General features: G+C 35.3%; 2 protein-coding genes across 2 annotated transcripts in view; one reads left to right on the top strand and one right to left on the bottom strand.

Annotated features, from left to right (window-relative positions):
• The window catches only part of LOC138320436 (chitin synthase chs-2-like), a 74160-nt gene extending 64462 nt beyond the window's left edge, over positions 1 to 9698 (top strand). Inside the window, exons 28-35 of the mRNA XM_069263398.1 lie at positions 107 to 292; positions 688 to 823; positions 1089 to 1289; positions 1645 to 1872; positions 2131 to 3094; positions 4142 to 4313; positions 4765 to 5664; positions 6084 to 9698. Coding sequence (XP_069119499.1) covers positions 107 to 292; positions 688 to 823; positions 1089 to 1289; positions 1645 to 1872; positions 2131 to 3094; positions 4142 to 4313; positions 4765 to 5664; positions 6084 to 6125 — 2829 coding nt within the window. The 3' untranslated portion in view covers positions 6126 to 9698. The remainder of the gene's footprint in view (positions 1 to 106; positions 293 to 687; positions 824 to 1088; positions 1290 to 1644; positions 1873 to 2130; positions 3095 to 4141; positions 4314 to 4764; positions 5665 to 6083) is intronic.
• Positions 9699 to 10983: 1285 nt separating this feature from the next.
• LOC138320438 (isoamyl acetate-hydrolyzing esterase 1 homolog) lies at positions 10984 to 18708 on the bottom strand. The gene is made up of 6 exons (XM_069263400.1): positions 18430 to 18708; positions 17699 to 17754; positions 17142 to 17358; positions 15879 to 15966; positions 14987 to 15105; positions 10984 to 14250 (listed from the first exon to the last, which is right to left on the bottom strand). Exons 1-6 carry the CDS (start codon positions 18508 to 18510, stop codon positions 14083 to 14085), a joined length of 729 nt encoding a protein of 242 aa, XP_069119501.1. The 5' UTR covers positions 18511 to 18708; the 3' UTR covers positions 10984 to 14082.
• Between the last annotated feature and the right edge of the window lie 11 nt (positions 18709 to 18719).

Raw genomic sequence — 18719 nt, 5'->3', positions numbered from 1 at the left:
ATGACGACTGTATTTTGGACATAACAAAATTATTTTAGTTAAATATTCTTCAATTAGCTATTTTCTTGTATCATTTTTTTAAGTTGATATATGCCTTATAACACAGGTGATGTATATGTACTACCTGCTTGGGTATCGGATCCTCAAAGAGTGCCAGGAACTCGTGATGGATGCCGTCAAAGAAAATAAGTTCAACGATCTGGCAGGATGGCATAGATTTGAGCAATCAAAAACCGGCAAAGTTGAGAAAAGTCAACTATTTGGTTTTTTGGACGAAGAAGTAATTTATAGAGTAAGTAATTTTCATAGAATTATATTTCCTTAAAGTATTCATTTCATAATTTTTCTTATTTAAAATTAATTGAAGAAACCATTATTAAAGCAAATTTTCTTTCATTACCATTTAGTCATTCACCCTTTTAATGCTCCTCAAACATTTCGAAGTAGGCATAATGTAACATACTAGCAGGGATTTAAATATATATACTAAATAATATATTCTATTTAAATCTCTGATACAAGTATATGGCCTTTGTGATTTATAGACGACATTTTTAGAAACTCTATTTCAATCTCAAAAAATTCAAAATCATTTGAAAATTTCGATACTTGGTAATAACATGTAGTGATGTGCCAATGGTACATGTACCAGTTTACACTGTAGTCACCTGTATAATTACATGACAGGCACAGAACACATTCCTTCTGGCGCTGGACGGAGATGTGGACTTTACTCCCGGAGCGGTTCACATACTTATGGATAAGATGAAGAAAAATGAAAGGGTCGGTGCTGCATGCGGCCGTATTCATCCGATCGGCAAAGGTATATAATATAACATTCAGTATCACCTATGGAATGAGGAGATTAAGAATAAAGACATTAGGACATTACAACAAACTATATAAAATCGTTTCAAACAAAATATCTTTAATAACGAAAAAAGATACAACTTCTTGTGCGTGACATATTTCTTAGACACTTGGTTATATCGAGAAATTGATGCACAAGGCATCCTATCTATCGTAATCGCATCATTCATACATGTATAATATGTGTGCACTACAAGTATACGTATATATGTTTGTAGGACCTGTAGTTTGGTACCAGAAGTTTGAATACGCCGTGGCGCACTGGCTTCAGAAAGCCACAGAACACGTGCTTGGATGTGTATTGTGCAGCCCTGGGTGTTTCAGTATGTTTCGTGGGTCAGCTATTATGGATGACAATGTTATGAGGAAGTACACCATCCTTCCCACAGAGGCCTCACATCACCTCATGTACGACCAAGGTAACCACATCTGTTTAAATGGCTCATGTTTCTTATGTTTATGTCTTTGTTTGGAATAGGTGTGTGCAGATATTGTGCTAAGAGTTGCAATAGCTGCATTATACATTGTATTAACAATTGTCATAACAATGCTCATGTAGTTCACCTCTGGCATTCCTGGACCAAATAACAGAACAATAAAGCCGTTATACTTAATTGTCATTTTCGTAATTTCTGTGACGCGGTTCCAGCAAGAGACAGGTCGTTAGTTGTACGCATTAAAATACTATAAGGCTGTCTCATAAGTGGATATTCTACCTAATTCTCCTTTCCAAAATAAGTTGTATCCATGACTTTATTTCATTATCGATTGCAGGCGAGGACAGGTGGCTGTGTACACTTCTGCTACAGCAGGGCTACCGTGTGGATTATGCTGCGGCTTCAGACGCTTTCACGTATGCTCCTGAAGGATTTGACGAATTCTTCAATCAGCGCCGAAGATGGATGCCTTCAACTATTGCAAATATCCTAGATTTGTTGCAAGATGGGAAAAATACTGTAGCCGTCAACAACAACATCAGCTGGCTATACATATTTTACCAAGGTAAATCGCGTTATTGAAATTATTACAATGACAAAAACTTTATAAAAGATATTGTGCAAAATATCGTATGCTTCATTATGAAGTATGTATTATCACTTTTTGTACTCTGCATTGCCAGTATTTACACCCATACAGGGAATATCCTATTGCTAATGTATGCGATTAGTTTTGCCAGTACATTTACATTTGTTGATATGATTATTAAGGTTAGAGGCAGCTTTGACCTATGAAAATTTTTTTTCTATTTAAACACAACAGGATGCCTGATGGTGTCGACCGTGATCGGTCCATCTACAGTAATTATGATGATCGCTGGAGCCTTGGTGACTGTCTTTAATATGGACTTACTTACTTCCTACCTGGTTTCCGGTATACCAGCTGTATTATACTTTTTCATGTGCTTCTGGGTGAAAACAAAATACCAGCTTATCGCAGCACAATTGCTCAGCGCAGCATACGTTTTCATCATGATGGTAGTGTTTGTTGGGTGCATTGTGACTGCCGTGAAAGAAAACCCTTTTCATCCTAGTGTCATTTTCCTGGCGTCCCTGGTTATCATATTCCTGATATCAGCAATGTTCCATCCACAGGAATTTAGTTGCATAATCTTTGGCGCACTATATTTCGTTTGCGTTCCGATGGGATTTTTACTTTTGGTGATTTATTCACTTTGTAATATGCACGTTGTATCATGGGGAACCAGAGAAGTGCCAAAGAAAAAGACTAAACAAGAAATAGAGGAAGAGGAAAAGCTAAAAAAAGAAAAAGAGGAAAGGAAGAAGCAGGGTTTCTTAGCACGATTTATGCCCAAGCTTCAGTTTCAGGACATGTTCAAGGTCATCAATGACATGCAGCTGACAAAGAAAAAAGAGGACGAGACGGCGGAAATGTTAAAGGCCATGAACAGGAACTTTGAAGCATTGCTCAAGCTTCAACAGAACCAAGATGGCAAACAAACCCAGCAACCCCATGATACCGACGACGTCCCGGAAGTGGTCTTCTCGAAAGATCAGCCTCCTTCTATTTTAAAGAAGAAAGGTGTCACGTTTCAAAGCGAAGGGCCCAGTGTTTCTACTATTAACGACGATGACGAGGAGCAAGAGGAACCTAAAACACTCAAACGCACTGGTCTAGAATGGTTGGAAAATAAACAACTAGGAAGTGGACTGACGTTACAGATGAACAGGGCCGAGGAAGAGTTTTGGAAAGGCTTCATTCAAAAGTAAGAGTTTATAAGAATTTATTCGTGATATACCATATAGCCATGGCAATGTTGGCGCAGATCATTAATTTACTAGATGATAATGAAGAGTTACACATATAACTTTTTAAATTGATGTGACTCAACTAGCTAATAAATCAACATTTTGTGGTAGCTTGATCCCATAAATGTTGCCTGCTACAGGTTCCGAGTCACTCCGCCATTCTACATTTTGGCAGCAGTACATTTTAATGAGCTAAAATGTCATGTGGTACAACGTGCCATCTAGTTCACACTGACCGATTCGTGCTCTATACTCACATGGAAAAAACTTCAAATAGGCCGAGATTAATATTTACCACGACAAGAAGTGAGGTGATATACAGATTGTGATCTTGTTGCAAACACTTATTTGTGGAGCAATGTTGAACCAAGATAGATGTAATTTTATGTGTATCTAATATACAAAAATATACATATTTCATGAGATATACTTTATATTATAAAGGAAATATCTAATATACCGCTCTTTATAAGATATTTCATGTCATAGGTTAATGAGATATCTTGTATAAAAATGATTATAATATATTTTTATGATATAGTTCTCTTATTATATAGGAAATTTTATTGTATTTCATAATTGAGAATATTATTTCTTATAATAGTGCATTTACATGTATAAGATATCGTATTAGGAACTAGATGTATATAAAGAATGTAGCCTCATTCAAGATATAGTCTAGAACACATTAAGGGAGATAACTGGCAACAACTGCATTCTTATATGGGTTACAATCACTGTTGTTATATCCTGGATACTCCAGGGTTACTATCAAATTATGAGAAGAATCCCAAAATGTAAAACAATCAATGCAATATATATATCACTTTCGGAATTAATCATTACCTCGACTATTCCACAATATCATTAGTCAGTCAAAATCAGTCAATTCGTACGTATTTGTTATATTTTTTGGAAATGTTATAATGCTACCATAGAAATAAAGATTCAAAGATTGAAACGGATATCAATCAGCGTAATAAAAAGTTTGTATTATTTTATAGGTATCTGTACCCATTAGATGCTGATAAAAATAAACAGAAGGAAACTGCAGCTCGATTGATAGAACTTCGAAACAGTGTTTGTGCAGGTATGGCTATCGTAAACTTGTTATGGATAGCCATCAACTTCATGTTCCAGCTTCGCAAGCCAGCAGTTATTTCTTTCCCTATACCGGTATGTGTGAAAGTAAACGAAAAAACCCACTAAAAAAAAAAACGTACGCGATAGTTCAAGAAATATAAATCTTATTTTATATTTAAGATTTAATTACCGAGTTTCATCTTCAGAGGGAGAAGTAAGATATGATTTTAAAATAAACAAACGGAATGTGTTCCCCCTTATAGAAAATCTCCTTTTTAAATTGACATCGTGTGTTGCATTTGCCTAAATATCGTTAGCAGAATTAAACTCCAAATATATCTCATTTAGCATAGTATTGTTATCCTCGACCTCATCTACTTGCTAAATACTGACCGAGGTTGTTGGTTTTCCTACGGAATTCTGTATGTTTTCTCCGCCTGTGAATAGGACGTAACACGAAAAAATACCTGTTACCCTAATTACATCCATATCGACTCTGTACTACAAATTGGAAACTGTATTGGTAAACGATCTTCTGTTTCAGACTAATCTGGATGACGATGAAGTGAACGAAAACAATCTGGAAATTGATGCCCTCGGTATGATGTTTGTCATATTTTACGTCCTCATTCTGTTCATCCAATTCATTGGTATGCTGATGCACAGATGGGGGACATTCCTTCACTTAATTGCAATCACTGATATACCTAACCCATGTCGGCGAAACCTAAACCGTGACATCGAAAAGGGTCAATCATTAGAAGCACAGAAAGCCCTTGAATTTTTGGAAAAGCTGGATTCCGAGCCGATGCCTGATTATCCAATAGATAGTGATGATGAAGAAGCAGAGGATAACCGAACGCAGGAAGCCCTGATTGAGGTGATCAACAATATACAGGAGAAAGGTACCCGGAATATGCGTGGAGATAATCCACTGGGCAAAAGCTTGAGAAAAACAACGCATGGAAGTTCACTCAAAGGATCTAGAGCGTCTGGCCTAAACAGGACAAATGAGTTTGCTAGGTCCGTTCTCCGACGATCGGTACTTCCAAGTGCACCAATTTTAAGAATGAATGACAAAAAAACAGAAGAAATGTTCGATGCAAACATGTTCAATGATAAAGAAAAGGAGGCTCCAAGACGACGTTTCGGTGCTGGTTTACAGTTACAAAAACATTTCGTAAACGAAGTTAGAAACAGAAACTTACCTAACATTCCAGAAGATTTAAGGAGGAGGGAAAATGGAGATCCAAATTTAAGCCGAACCTTCAGAGGTGAAGACTATTTAAGCTCTAGCAACAGGTTCGGTATTGAGGAGGATGATGAGGACCTGTACGATACGATTCCAGCTATGGGCACTATGGGTAAAAATTTCGCCAAGAAATTTCAGAAATTAAAGAAACAAGAAAAGGGTGTCGGGAGGAAAACACAATCCATGCATATGGTGAGTAACATTCCAGTGACCAAAATATAAACAACATGAAGGTCATTGATTGGTTCTGATCTGTATTTTATGATATTCTTCTGTCATGAACTTGGTCTGCCGAACAAACATGACCGGTATATATATTCTCTGGGTTTTGTTTGGTCAAACAAAAGATATTGTTTGATTTAAGTGAAATTGGTATATGTAAAAAAGGTTTTGAGGGATTATGAACACAATAATACTACTTTGGAAACCTTCATTGCCATAGTAATGAAACAGGGGCTTCTGATTGGTCAAAACAATTCTCTGATTTCGACGGAATTTGTTGTGAAACGATATTCTGGAATAAGAAAGACAATAATAGTTTGAGGGCGTTAAGGGGACATTTGTAATGGTCATCCATTACCATTCGCACTTGTTTTCACTGTATTTTTCAGAGAAATACTTCTTTCCAAAGAGAGGATACAACACAACTGTAAAGGGGTTCGAGGCTGGAGATAAGGTCTAGGCTTTCCACACACATATTACCAGAGCGAGGCTACAACACAATTTTGAAGGATTTAACTCGACTTGAGGAATACGATGGACAGAGTTAAAACGAAAAAGTTTCACGACATTGTCAATTACAAAATAACAGCTATCTACATGTTTATGCTTTGTTTGTAAACAAGTAACGATTGTCACGTTGTCAAAAGGACATGTGATATTTTTGTAGCAGATCATGTCATACACCACTCAATTTCTATCATCAGGAATAGCATCAGCTGTCACGATTAACACATTTAAAAAAAGTCTTTTGAGTTCGAATGTTATCATACATAACGTACATAAAATAGAGTGTAAGGATAAAATTACCTAACTTACAGGTGTGACAAAGGAAAATAGAGTGAAAGGATAAAATTACCTAACCTACAGGTGTGACAAAGGAAAATAGAGTGTAAGGATAAAATTACCTAACTTACAGGTGTGACAAAGGAAAATATAGTGTAAGGATAAAATTACCTAACTTACAGGTGTGACAAAGGAAAATATAGTGTAAGGATAAAATTACCTAACTTACAGGTAAGACAACGAAAAATAGAGTGTTATGATAAAATTACCTAACTTACAGGTGTGACAAAGGAGATAGGGTGTAAAGATAAAATTACCTAACTTACAGGTGTGACAAAGGAAAATACAGTGTTAAGATAAAATTACCTAACTTACAGGTGTGACAAAGGAAAACAGAGTGAAAGGATAAAATTACCTAACTTAAAGGTGTGACAAAGGAAAATAAAGTGTTATGATAAAATTACCTAACCTACAGGTGTGACAAAGGAAAATAGAGTGTAAGGATAAACTTACCTAACTTACAGGTGTGACAAAGGAGAATAGAGTGTTATGATAAAATTACCTAACCTACAGGCGTGACAAAGAAAAGAGTGTTATGATAAAATTACCTAACTTACAGGTGTGACAAAGGAAAATAGAGTGAAAGGATAAAATTACCTAACTTACAGGCGTGACAAAGGAAAATAGAGTGTTATGATAAAATTACCTAACCTACAGGTGTGACAAAGGAAAATAGAGTGTTATGATAAAATTACCTAACTTACAGGTGTGACAAAGGAAAATAGAGTGTAAGGATAAAATCACCTAACTTACAGGTGAGACAAAGAAGTAAGCCACTGGCATAACATATTTTGTGATATATATTCTAAGCGTCTTTCTACGACAGTTTTCTGTAAATAATTCTCTTTATAGTATGTAAGTTATTTATACATTAAGGGAACGGAAGGTTCGTTATAGGTTTGTATTGCTGTACATTTTTGTCGTTTTTACTGTAGTCTTGGTCTAGTAAATATCAATAAAAGAAAATCGCACTTTCCTCAATATAGTGTTAGGCCACGGAGTGTTTTATATCGGAACAAGGAGTATTTTGGAGTATTCGTTTTTCTTTCATTTTATTAAATCTTTGTTTGATTAGATGGTAATTCATAATGAGGTACTTAATAGTATATGTATAGAAGAAAACAAAAATAAGCTTTTCAAGTCCTCCTTCCGAATGATTTGTAATATGTCCATTTATACATTATTAACACCTAAAAGTTCTATGAGGAACAAATGTAACTTATATATCAGTAAAACACAGTAGAAACATTTTTGCGGTAATTTGTTTTCATACATCTTATCGATCGCAAAATCAAATCGCAAGTGGAATGCAACATATACGCTGAATGTATTTTTTAAATACAAAGAGTATATGGAAAACTGCTTGTTTGCAGGCTAACGCCAATGGTGCTTTGTTTGTTTGTTTGTTTGATTTATTAACGTCCTATTAACAGCTATGGTCATGTAAGGACGGCCTCCCATGTATGCGGTGTGTTGCGTGTATATTGTGCGAGGTGAGTGTACTGGGAGACTGCGGTATGTTCGTGTTGTGTCTTCTTGTATAGTGGAACTGTTGCCCTTTTTATAGTGCTATATCACTGAAGCATGCCGCCGAAGACACCAAGCAACACACCCCACCCGGTCACATTATACTGACAACGGGCGAACCAGTCGTCCCACTCCCTGTGTGCTGAACGCTAAGCAGGAGCAGAAACTACCACTTTTATAGACTTTGGTGTGTCTCGACCAGGGGACAGAACCCAGTCTTCCTCACAGGGGCGAACGCTCAACTCAAGGCCAAAAGTGAGGCGGTGCCAAGGTAGGCATTAGGAAAGATAAAGTCAATTAGGAAGAAGAGAAAAGATAAGATCCTAAATTTAGTCGCCTTTTACGATCATGCAATAGGGGCAGCAGGCACAATTCTAACGCCCTACCTGCAGGGCAACCCCAATGGTGCAGTGTTTCTGATTAAATACATACTATGGTAGTAGTAAGGTATGTAGGATATGATGATCATATTGGTTAATACAGTGTGTTATGTACATATTTCTTGTTTGATGTGCGTCTTATTTGTAAGATTTTTTTATATACATAGAAAATATTGGAGCACGTGTTATTACTTAATGTGACAGAATGTTGAAATATTGTAAATACATATATATATATAAATATTTCAAGATAACATTATTATACATAAAATATGTCACGAGAGTGATAATATGGGTATTTGTTCTCTTCGTAAATAAACTACTCTGACAACTGTAAACAGCTGATAGTTTTATTATACGCAAAACGGAGACAGATAACCTGAAATAAAAACAATACCTGACAATACATAGGGACACATAAATGTACCGGCTATAATATGATATATTTATACTGTAAAGTAATAAATATAATATACAGGTATTTATTTATTATATATCTATAGTAAATTCTATTCTAATTTCATGGTTATTACATTTAGTTTACAATCACTTTACCCTATACACTACCTGAACCTGACGGACCACGTGCGATCCTTTGTTATACATATACAAATTATAAAGGTTTATGGACAATTTATTTAAAGAAGTTATAACAGAAAACTATTAAGTATATTAATTATATTGCATAATGAATAATAAGTTAATTACTTTATTTCTAGTTAAATATTAAATAAACATACCTTTCAGCACTGTGGCCGTAAAGCACACAGGCTTCCAGCTATAGGTGTTACATGTCCGGTGCCTATTTTCCATGTAATGTGTGGACACGCTTCCACCAGGGTGGGCGTGCACGTGCAAGGACAGGGTCATGCAGGGTCAATGTGACACACTCAACCAATCCATTCACTCACCTATCATACGTCATCATAACAACTTACATACACACAGATTTACATGTACAGGACATAACATGACACAGGGACATGTAAATTCAGACAATACACAGCGCATGTAGTTTTAAGACCTAATATAATAGATTTTATGTACACAGTGAATTCAAACACCGCGACAAATATAAAAAAGTCATCATATAGTGCACGTATAACTTCGAATTTGTTTTACAAAAATAGTATTGATACAATTACATGTATATGCGCACAGTAACGGTGTACTTACGACTATAGGGATGTGTGTATAGCATGTAATGTTATTCGTATTATTTGCAGGGCAATTAAAGAATTTTTTTTCATCAAATATGTTTCTTCAGTAATAACTTATGTGCAGTTCTGTTTCTTGATGGAAGTTAATTCACAGAAGCTTACCTCCACAATGTGGTAGATATGGAGTGGCTCGAGTTAAATGGTCGGTGAGCTTTATTTTGCCATGGTGCAGTGTCTGTCAACATTTTCCTCAAATCTTAATGGATTTTTAGCAGATTTATTCAACACATATATAGAGGGATGTAGGCACATTCGGTATTAATGGTACGTCCGACGCTGTCTGTTGGAGTAGGAGGGTCCTAACAAACGGACATAAGGCAATTAATTTAAATCACTACTGACTATAAAAAATATCTTTTTAATGGGACTTAACCAAATTTGTCAGAAATGTCTTTGGGAGGTTACTGATTTTGTATAAGTGGTAAGTCTGATCCCAATAGGGAAAATACAGCTATCGCATTCGACTCAAGAAGTGCCCGTCTTTCTATTTTGAAGGTGTCACTTCAGTACCTCGAATTAAATGTATAGTAAAGAGATGAAAGCCGTGTAGGTTTCTGTAACTTATTTACGGCTGTTTTTTTTGTAAATTTTAAGCGGCCTGGGTGCTTATAGGGTCAAATGCGATATGTCCTTTAAATAGTGATCATGGAATAAAGGGCAACCAATGTCGTATCCAAACTTTGTCTTAATTGTATTACCCCACTGGCTGGAAGAGTAGTATCATTTAGGGGAAATAAAGCAAATTAGTCTTACTCATAGAAATGTAGTATTTTGCCATAATCATTGCAATGTACAGGCAAGCTGGGTTTAAACTGCGGAAGAAAATTTCAACCAACTTCGATTAGTGACAAATGTAGGCATGATAGTTGTAAATGTAGGTTTATAAACAGTACGTGCATATGATTGGTCTTAGCGGAACAACTGCTTGATCATTGTGTATTAAATCTACCATTAAGTGCCATCTCTTAACAGATGCGTGAAATACAAGCTAGAGAATCAGAAATAACTACGGATCGCAAACAGAAGCCGCTTTGAAAAACCTATTTAAGAGAAAATAGAAAACAATGGATTTATCTGTATACATCATTCAGCCATTTCTCAATATTTAACTGATTAGATTTTGGCGATCTTAGCAATGGCCCCGAGATTTTGGCGATCTTAACAATGGCCCCGAAATAATGACAATATCATCCCCACGATTATATGGTATTCTGTACAGGAAATCAAGACTTGAAAGGAGAGACGGATGGACGTCAGACTACACACTCGTGGCGATTTGATACCGGTAAACATATTTATATAAAACAAACAGCCAGATGAATGTGAAAATAACAAAGAGTTTAATTAATCACATATATTTATCATATTAAATAGGTAAAGTCTTAATATAAGTATATATTACATTTTTGTACCAAAGACCATAACTGTTATATATAATGTTCAGGCCAGTTATGATAAAACGTTGACAGAAATGTAAATGTTAGTTTAGGAATTAATCATCCTGGCCTGCTCCCATGGCTCCATTGTTCATATTTATATATCATCCCAGTAAAGTATTATCCCCTGTTTAGACTATACACAGGCAATATGTCTTCAGATCAATTTGACCTGAAAAAATCTTGACCTGAAATTGAGGTGAACTTTACCTGAAATTGACCTGAAAAAATCTTCATGTGAATTCAGGTCAAATTTTCCACCTGAATTCAGTCAGGTCAATTTCACCTGAAAAAATCTTTGTGAATTCAAGTCAAATTCTTCACCTGAATCCAGGTGAATTTCATGTCAATAATACCTGAAATTGACTTGAAAAATTCTTCATGTGAAATTGAGGTCAATTTCAGTTCAATATCATATGAATTTCAGTTCAAGATTCTGACTTGAAATGACTTTTATGCTTTTTTTAGGTAAATTTGACTTGAAAAATGTCACCTGAAATTGACCTGAAGACATACTGCCTGTGTAGTGATTTCTTGCATATACAATTGAGCAAAACTACGTTGATTAAAATCGTGTATGCATCAGCATAATGTGTTGTGTAGCTTGTACAGATTGACAAAATATGCGGAAAAATGTAACTCTAAGGTGAAAAAGTCAACATGGTTTGTAACATTATTTCACTAAATCTATAGTAAGTACTACCTGTACCATCATTTGTTTGAGCAGATTCGACTTTACAAAAGCACATCACTAATTTAAAAGAGGGTTAATACTTTAACTAACAAAGCGCATCACTAATTTAAACGAGGGTTAATACTTTAACTAACATTTAGCAAATACTCAAAATCAAAGTATCAAAATCAGTGTTTTGAGAGTCAATATGTATTGAGCAAGTAGCTATATTTCTATTTCGCTAACATCTTCGTTTATAGACTAAATATTGTGTAAAATCTCATATACATAACCTAGTAATACAGTTTGTTAATTTGTAAAATGAGAAATTTTATACATTCAATGGTGTAATGAAAAATGAATATTCAACTCTCACTCGAGATAAGATCCAGAGTAATGCCATGTGTGTTATCAATTGCAAGGCTGAAGATTCCATAACATTTGTGATGCACTAAGTGTCTTTGTCAAAATGTATCTTTGTCAAAATCTGCCACATCAAAATATTGATAAACAAAATAAAGCTTCTGAGAGTTTGGATCACAACACAATCAGCAGTACTAGATTTCCATTGAAGGCAGTGTATCTGAAGTTTTATCACTATTCAGCATATATGGCTGAACAATAAAGATCCCTGATGTTTATATATCAAAGTGATCAATCTAAAAGGCACAATCTAAAACACTATGCCATTTGATAGTCACAACTTACTGTATACGTACAGTAAAGTTGTCATACTTTAGCACTTTTCGGGCAGCATCGTTGTGTTAAAATCTCATTGCCCTACCTTATATTCCGTATATAAAAATATTATCGATGGTAACTATACAAATTCATCATTGCACAAACCTGTTTCATATTGATATTGTGATAAAATTTAATTACATCAAAATGAGTCCATTTCCAGTACTTTGTCTCACACTGAATGAGACAGTAGAATGAGGTAAGATAAAGGTGTCTAGTGATACAGGACAACAACACGAGACAATCAGCACGAAATAATGTGATACTGTGTCTAGTGATATAGGACAACAACACGAGACAATCAGCACGAAACAATGTGATACTGTGTCTAGTGATATAGGACAATAACATGAGATAATCAGCACGAAACAATGTGATACTGTGTCTAGTGATATAGGACAATAACACGAGACAATCAGCACGAAATAATGTGATACTGTGTCTAGTGATATAGGACAATAACACGAGATAATCAGCACGAAACAATGTGATACTGTGTCTAGTGATACAGGACAATAACACGAGACAATCAGCACGAAACAATGTGATACTGTGTCTAGTGATATAGAACAATAACACGAGATAATCAGCACGAAACAATGCGATACTGTGTCTAGTGATATAGGACAATAACACGAGATAATCAGCACGAAACAATGCGATACTGTGTCTAGTGATATAGGACAATAACACGAGATAATCAGCACGAAACAATGCGATACTGTGTCTAGTGATATAGGACAATAACACGAGATAATCAGCACGAAACAATGCGATACTGTGTCTAGTGATATAGGACAATAACACGAGATAATCAGCACGAAACAATGTGATACTGTTGCTTGGTTGGTTTTTTGCAGGTTACAAATTTTGTCATACATGTAGAACAATAATGCAACAAATTTTAACAGTTAAAGTTTTGCAGACATAATTATCATACATTTAATACGACTTGGCTTATTTTTTGTGGGTATGACATTGTCCTGTGAAATTCCGAAAACATTATCCCTCCGAAAAATCATTAGCTGTACAGTATACCAGTATAACAAACCTAATATCTGTATAGTTCAATTATATGCTATTTATATGTAGAATACTCTATGTAATTAGTAACGAAACAGAGTACATGTATGCATGTTATTCAAGGCCTCATGGAAATAAATCATTAATTCATATTTCATACGATTATTTTTTGTGTAAAAAGGATTACAGTGAGTGTATTCTGTCTATATTAACATTCTTAATGAGATATAAGGTACTCAAAGGACGTTAAGTAAATGAGCACTTAATTTATTATATGTACATGTGTGAAATGAAGTTTGATAAACATGCTATAGGTGACATTTATGTAGTGATATATTTATAAAGCTATAGTGATATATTTATATAGGTGATATTTGACACAATGACTTAGAAAAGTGATAATTAATACAAGTAAAAAACATGTTCATAGAATAACAACTGATCAGATGTTTAACAAAAATGATTCTTTTAAGAATTTTCTAAAATTATATAAAAAGGCCACCAAGCATATTGATTGATAAATTTCTACAAAAAGGAATATTTTTTCATGATAATGATGCATCCGGGTTTGTATTATCTACATCCTTCCAATCAGGGAAGCGGGTTTCCATTCCTGCGGTAAGCTTCAAGATGACTGGTTTCAGCAGCTCAAAAAGGAAGGCTGAACCAGGAGTTGATAAATGTAGGCCATCGTTCAGTAACTTCTGCCAGTCCTGATAAAGAAACAGTTTACATTCAATTTCACAGCCGATTGATACTTTTAGAAGGAGGCAGAGACTATTGATTTTATATCAGTATGTGAATGGATAATTCCTTAAAAGGAAACAAAGGCAAAAATGAAAAAGATCAACATAATTCTACTCATCAAATAAGTTAATAAATGTTTCAATATCAACCTACCATAGCGTTCATCATCTCAGTGTAGAGATCAACACAAGCTGTGCCCGACTCTGTAACCTACCGTAGCTTTCATTATCTCAGTATAGAGATCAACAAAAGCTGTGCCCGATTCTGTAGCCTACCATAGCTTTCATCATCTCAGTGTAGAGATCAACACAAGCTGTGCCCGACTCTGTAGCCTACCATAGCTTTCATCATCTCAGTGTAGAGATCAACACAAGCTGTGCCAGACTCTGTAACCTACCGTAACTTTCATCATCTCAGTGTAGAGATCAACACAAGCTGTGCCCGACTCTGTAGCCTACCATAGCTTTCATCATCTCAGTGTAGAGATCAACACAAGCTGTGCCAGACTCTGTAACCTACCGTAACTTTCATCATCTCAGTGTAGAGATCAACACAAGCTGTGCCCGACTCTGTAGCCTACCATAGCTTTCATCATCTCAGTGTAGAGATCAACACAAGCTGTGCCCGACTCTGTAACCTACCGTAACTTTCATCATCTCAGTGTAGAGATCAACACAAGCTGTGCCCGACTCTGTAACCTACCGTAACTTTCATCATCTCAGTGTAGAGATCAACACAAGCTGTGCCCGACTCTGTAGCTGCCTCTCTACATAAACTGGCATACAGGCCTGCAGCTTTATTGCACTTGTGGAATGGGCGATCTGAATTTGGGGAAAAGCATTGCAATTAAAAACAGTCACATAAAACTTTTTATACTTTTTATGTCTATCAGAAATACCTATCATTATCATATCGGTAATTGTCTATCTAGTTGTCAGAAAATATATATATCATATTAAATTGGTAAGTGCCGAACACTTTTAATGTAATCTGCATCTTCAAACATGGATCATGTTTAAACAATTCCTAAAGAAAATCAATGAAAGAACATACATTATGTAAATAATTACTTTAAAGAACAAAATTGTTAATGTGTTACTAGGAATGAATTCCTGAACAAGAGCTGTTGGAGAACAGCAAAGCTCGCCTATTCAGAAGAAGTTGATGTTCAAGTATTTACTATTTAAAAATATCAAGCAGTGCCCTCAGTCTATATTATTTTGCCTCCAACAGAAGTTGAAATGTCTTCTTTTGCAGTATAAATTTTTTTATGGTAAACACAGACAATGTTATGAGTCTATGTGAAAAATAATGGCATCTTTAACATGGAGATATGACAAATTAACAGACTCAAAAAACCCCTAAAGAGCCCCAAATTGGTTGTATTATCACGTTCAGCATCCATACACATTAGGAAAATAAAATCATAAACATTTATGATGACTTAAGCTTAAACAATAGACAAAATAGAAACTTGCTCAAAAACTTTAACATGGAAATATGACAAATTAACAGACTCAAAAACCCCCTAAAGGCCCCCAAATTGTATACTTCTTCCTCTGTGCAAAATGCTGATTTGACAATATACACATACCATTATTACGGCAATCTTCAGCCCACGCATCAATATCACAGGCTGGAGGAGTGATGAGGACAACTTTCTCTCTGGGTATACCACACACCTGGAGTAAAAACCAAGCACAAATCACATCACCTTATATCACAGGCTGGAGAAAAGATGAGAATAACTTTCTCTCTGGGTATACCACAAACCTGGAGTAAAAACCAAGTATAAATCACATCTCCTTATATCACAGGCTGGAGGAGTGATGAGGACAACTTTCTCTCTGGGTATACCACACACCTGGAGTAAAAACCAAGTACAATTCACATCTCCTTATATCACAGGCTGGAGGAGTGATGAGGACAACTTTCTCTCTGGGTATACCACACACCTGGAGTAAAAATCAAGTACAAATCACATCTCCTTATATCACAGGCTAGAGGAGTGATGAGAACAACTTTCTCTCTGGGTAACCCACACACCTGGAGTAAAAACTAAGTACAAATCACATCTCCTTATATCACAGGCTGGATGAGTGATGAGGACAACTTTCTCTCTGGGTATACCACACACCTGGAGTAAAAATCAAGTACAAATCACATCTCCTTATATCACAGGCTAGAGGAGTGATGAGAACAACTTTCTCTCTGGGTAACCCACACACCTGGAGTAAAAACCAAGTACAAATCACATCTCCTTATATCACAGGCTGGATGAGTGATGAGGACAACTTTCTCTCTGGGTATACCACACACCTGGAGTAAAAACCAAGTACAATTCACATCTCCTTATATCACAGGCTGGAGGAGTGATGAGGACAACTTTCTCTCTGGGTATACCACACACCTGGATTAAAAACCAAGTATAAATCACATCTCCTTATATCACAGGCTAGAGGAGTGATGAGGGCAACTTTCTCTCTGGGTATACCACACACCTGGAGTAAAAACCAAGTACAAATCACATTTCCTTGACATACACCATTCAACATTTGTTTTGATATATGCATAGAATTTTTAGCAAGACAAATCATAATTAAAAGTATTTTTTTCCTTTAAAATCTTTACAAATCACAACAGAGAATCTGTAAGAGTACAAAGGTCTGTAAATTCATTCTGGTAATTGTAGCAACATATACCCCGGCCATGGAGCAGATTCAAGGCCACCTATATATCTAGCTATTAGCTATGTCTGTCTATGTTTCAAAATAAAACAAACACAACTATAAATGGCAATAAACCAAAATAAAAAGCAAACAAAAAAAGTCAGGAACAAGAGTTTATGTAAATGTACCTGTAGCTTCTCCACCATGTCAATAAGATGTGTCTTATATTCTTCTGCTGGCACATGCTGATGGCTATTTCCAGGTAAATTAGAATCATTCGCACCTAGGAAAATGGTCACCATGGCAACATCACTACTGTTAAATTCTTCAAATACTTTGGGTATCATTTTTACACACCATCTTGTATTGTATCCAGAAAATCCTCGATTGATGACATCACATTTTCTACAAAATTTAAAGACAATGTTTAGAGAGTTATTTACCGGTAATATGAAATGATAAATATGTTAAAATTACAGCATGACCAGTAATAGATTACCAATCATTGTAGTAGCTAGAACATTGGTGATTAAAACATTAGTGACTATTTCTATATAAAATATCTTATTGTATTCTTAATTTATCATTATCAATCCAACGATGAATTAAAAAAGACTGATCATGACTTCAATAAATTCTAAAAAGTGTACCAGGTACACTGTGTGTATAATCATCACCACTTACATTTATAAAGAGAACTTTATAACCAGAAATTGCAAGTTAGAATATACAAACAATTATTTACCTTTGTAAAAGATCTGCTACCATGCTTCCCCAGCATCCATCATTGGAGAAACTGAGCTATAGACAAAATTACAAGTACAAAATATGGTTATATTTATTTATATACTCTATGTATAGTAAAAATCCAACGGTTCCTTGCGAAGGTATATGATACTGTATTTAAATGCAAAAAAAATAATTTTAAAAAATATGAAGACATTGTTGCAAGGTCTTTCTGCCTTCACAGACAGAATGGTTGTTTAATTGTTTTGTTGTGATATATGACGTCAACCATATTCATGACGTCATAAGTAAACAACAGCTATGACGTCATAAAACGAAATCAAGAAATGACACTTAAGTCTCAATTTTTTTTAATATATATACATTGTATATGTTTCAAGTACATATAATGGGAGCTACAGTCGGATCGCACCTCCGGGTCTCTTGGGAAACGTCACCCTCCCTATTACAGGAAGAAAGAAAAGATAAAATCCTAAATTTAGTCGCCTCTTACGATCATAGGAGCAGTAACGTTAGGTACCATTCTAACGCCCTACCTGCAGGGCCATGTGAGATATACAAATATGTACATATGTGTACTTAAATCGCTATAGTATACAATGTACATTTTTTGTATGTTTAAACTGTATATATGCAGGTGCCCTGATAATATACATATATATTTTTTTTGTACAATTAAATAATCAATTACATATTATAAAATCTAATCGAAATATGATGAATTATTACCTGTGTTATAGAATCGCCGAAAAGCACCACTTTCGGCCATGTGCTGGATTTTGAAACAGCTGAGATTACTCGAGAAGTCATGATCTACGATCAGTTGTTGAACAGGTGAAGCCGCCGACGGTCCCTGATAACAAGTGTGTGACCTGAGCGGACCCGAGATGACTTGGTATAGATTCTTGGATTTCACTCTTGAGTTCACAATAAATAATTTACAAGTGTAATTACTGATATACAGCGATCGGCTTACTCCTGATGTTGTAGATGTATGTCATCGATTTGTTGTAATTTGG

This window comes from Argopecten irradians, chromosome 4, assembly GCF_041381155.1.
Source record: "Argopecten irradians isolate NY chromosome 4, Ai_NY, whole genome shotgun sequence".
In the NCBI taxonomy this organism is placed as follows: Eukaryota; Metazoa; Mollusca; class Bivalvia; order Pectinida; family Pectinidae; genus Argopecten; species Argopecten irradians.
The sequence above is the reverse complement of the archived record's forward strand: the minus strand, read 5'-3'. Positions and strand labels throughout refer to the sequence as shown.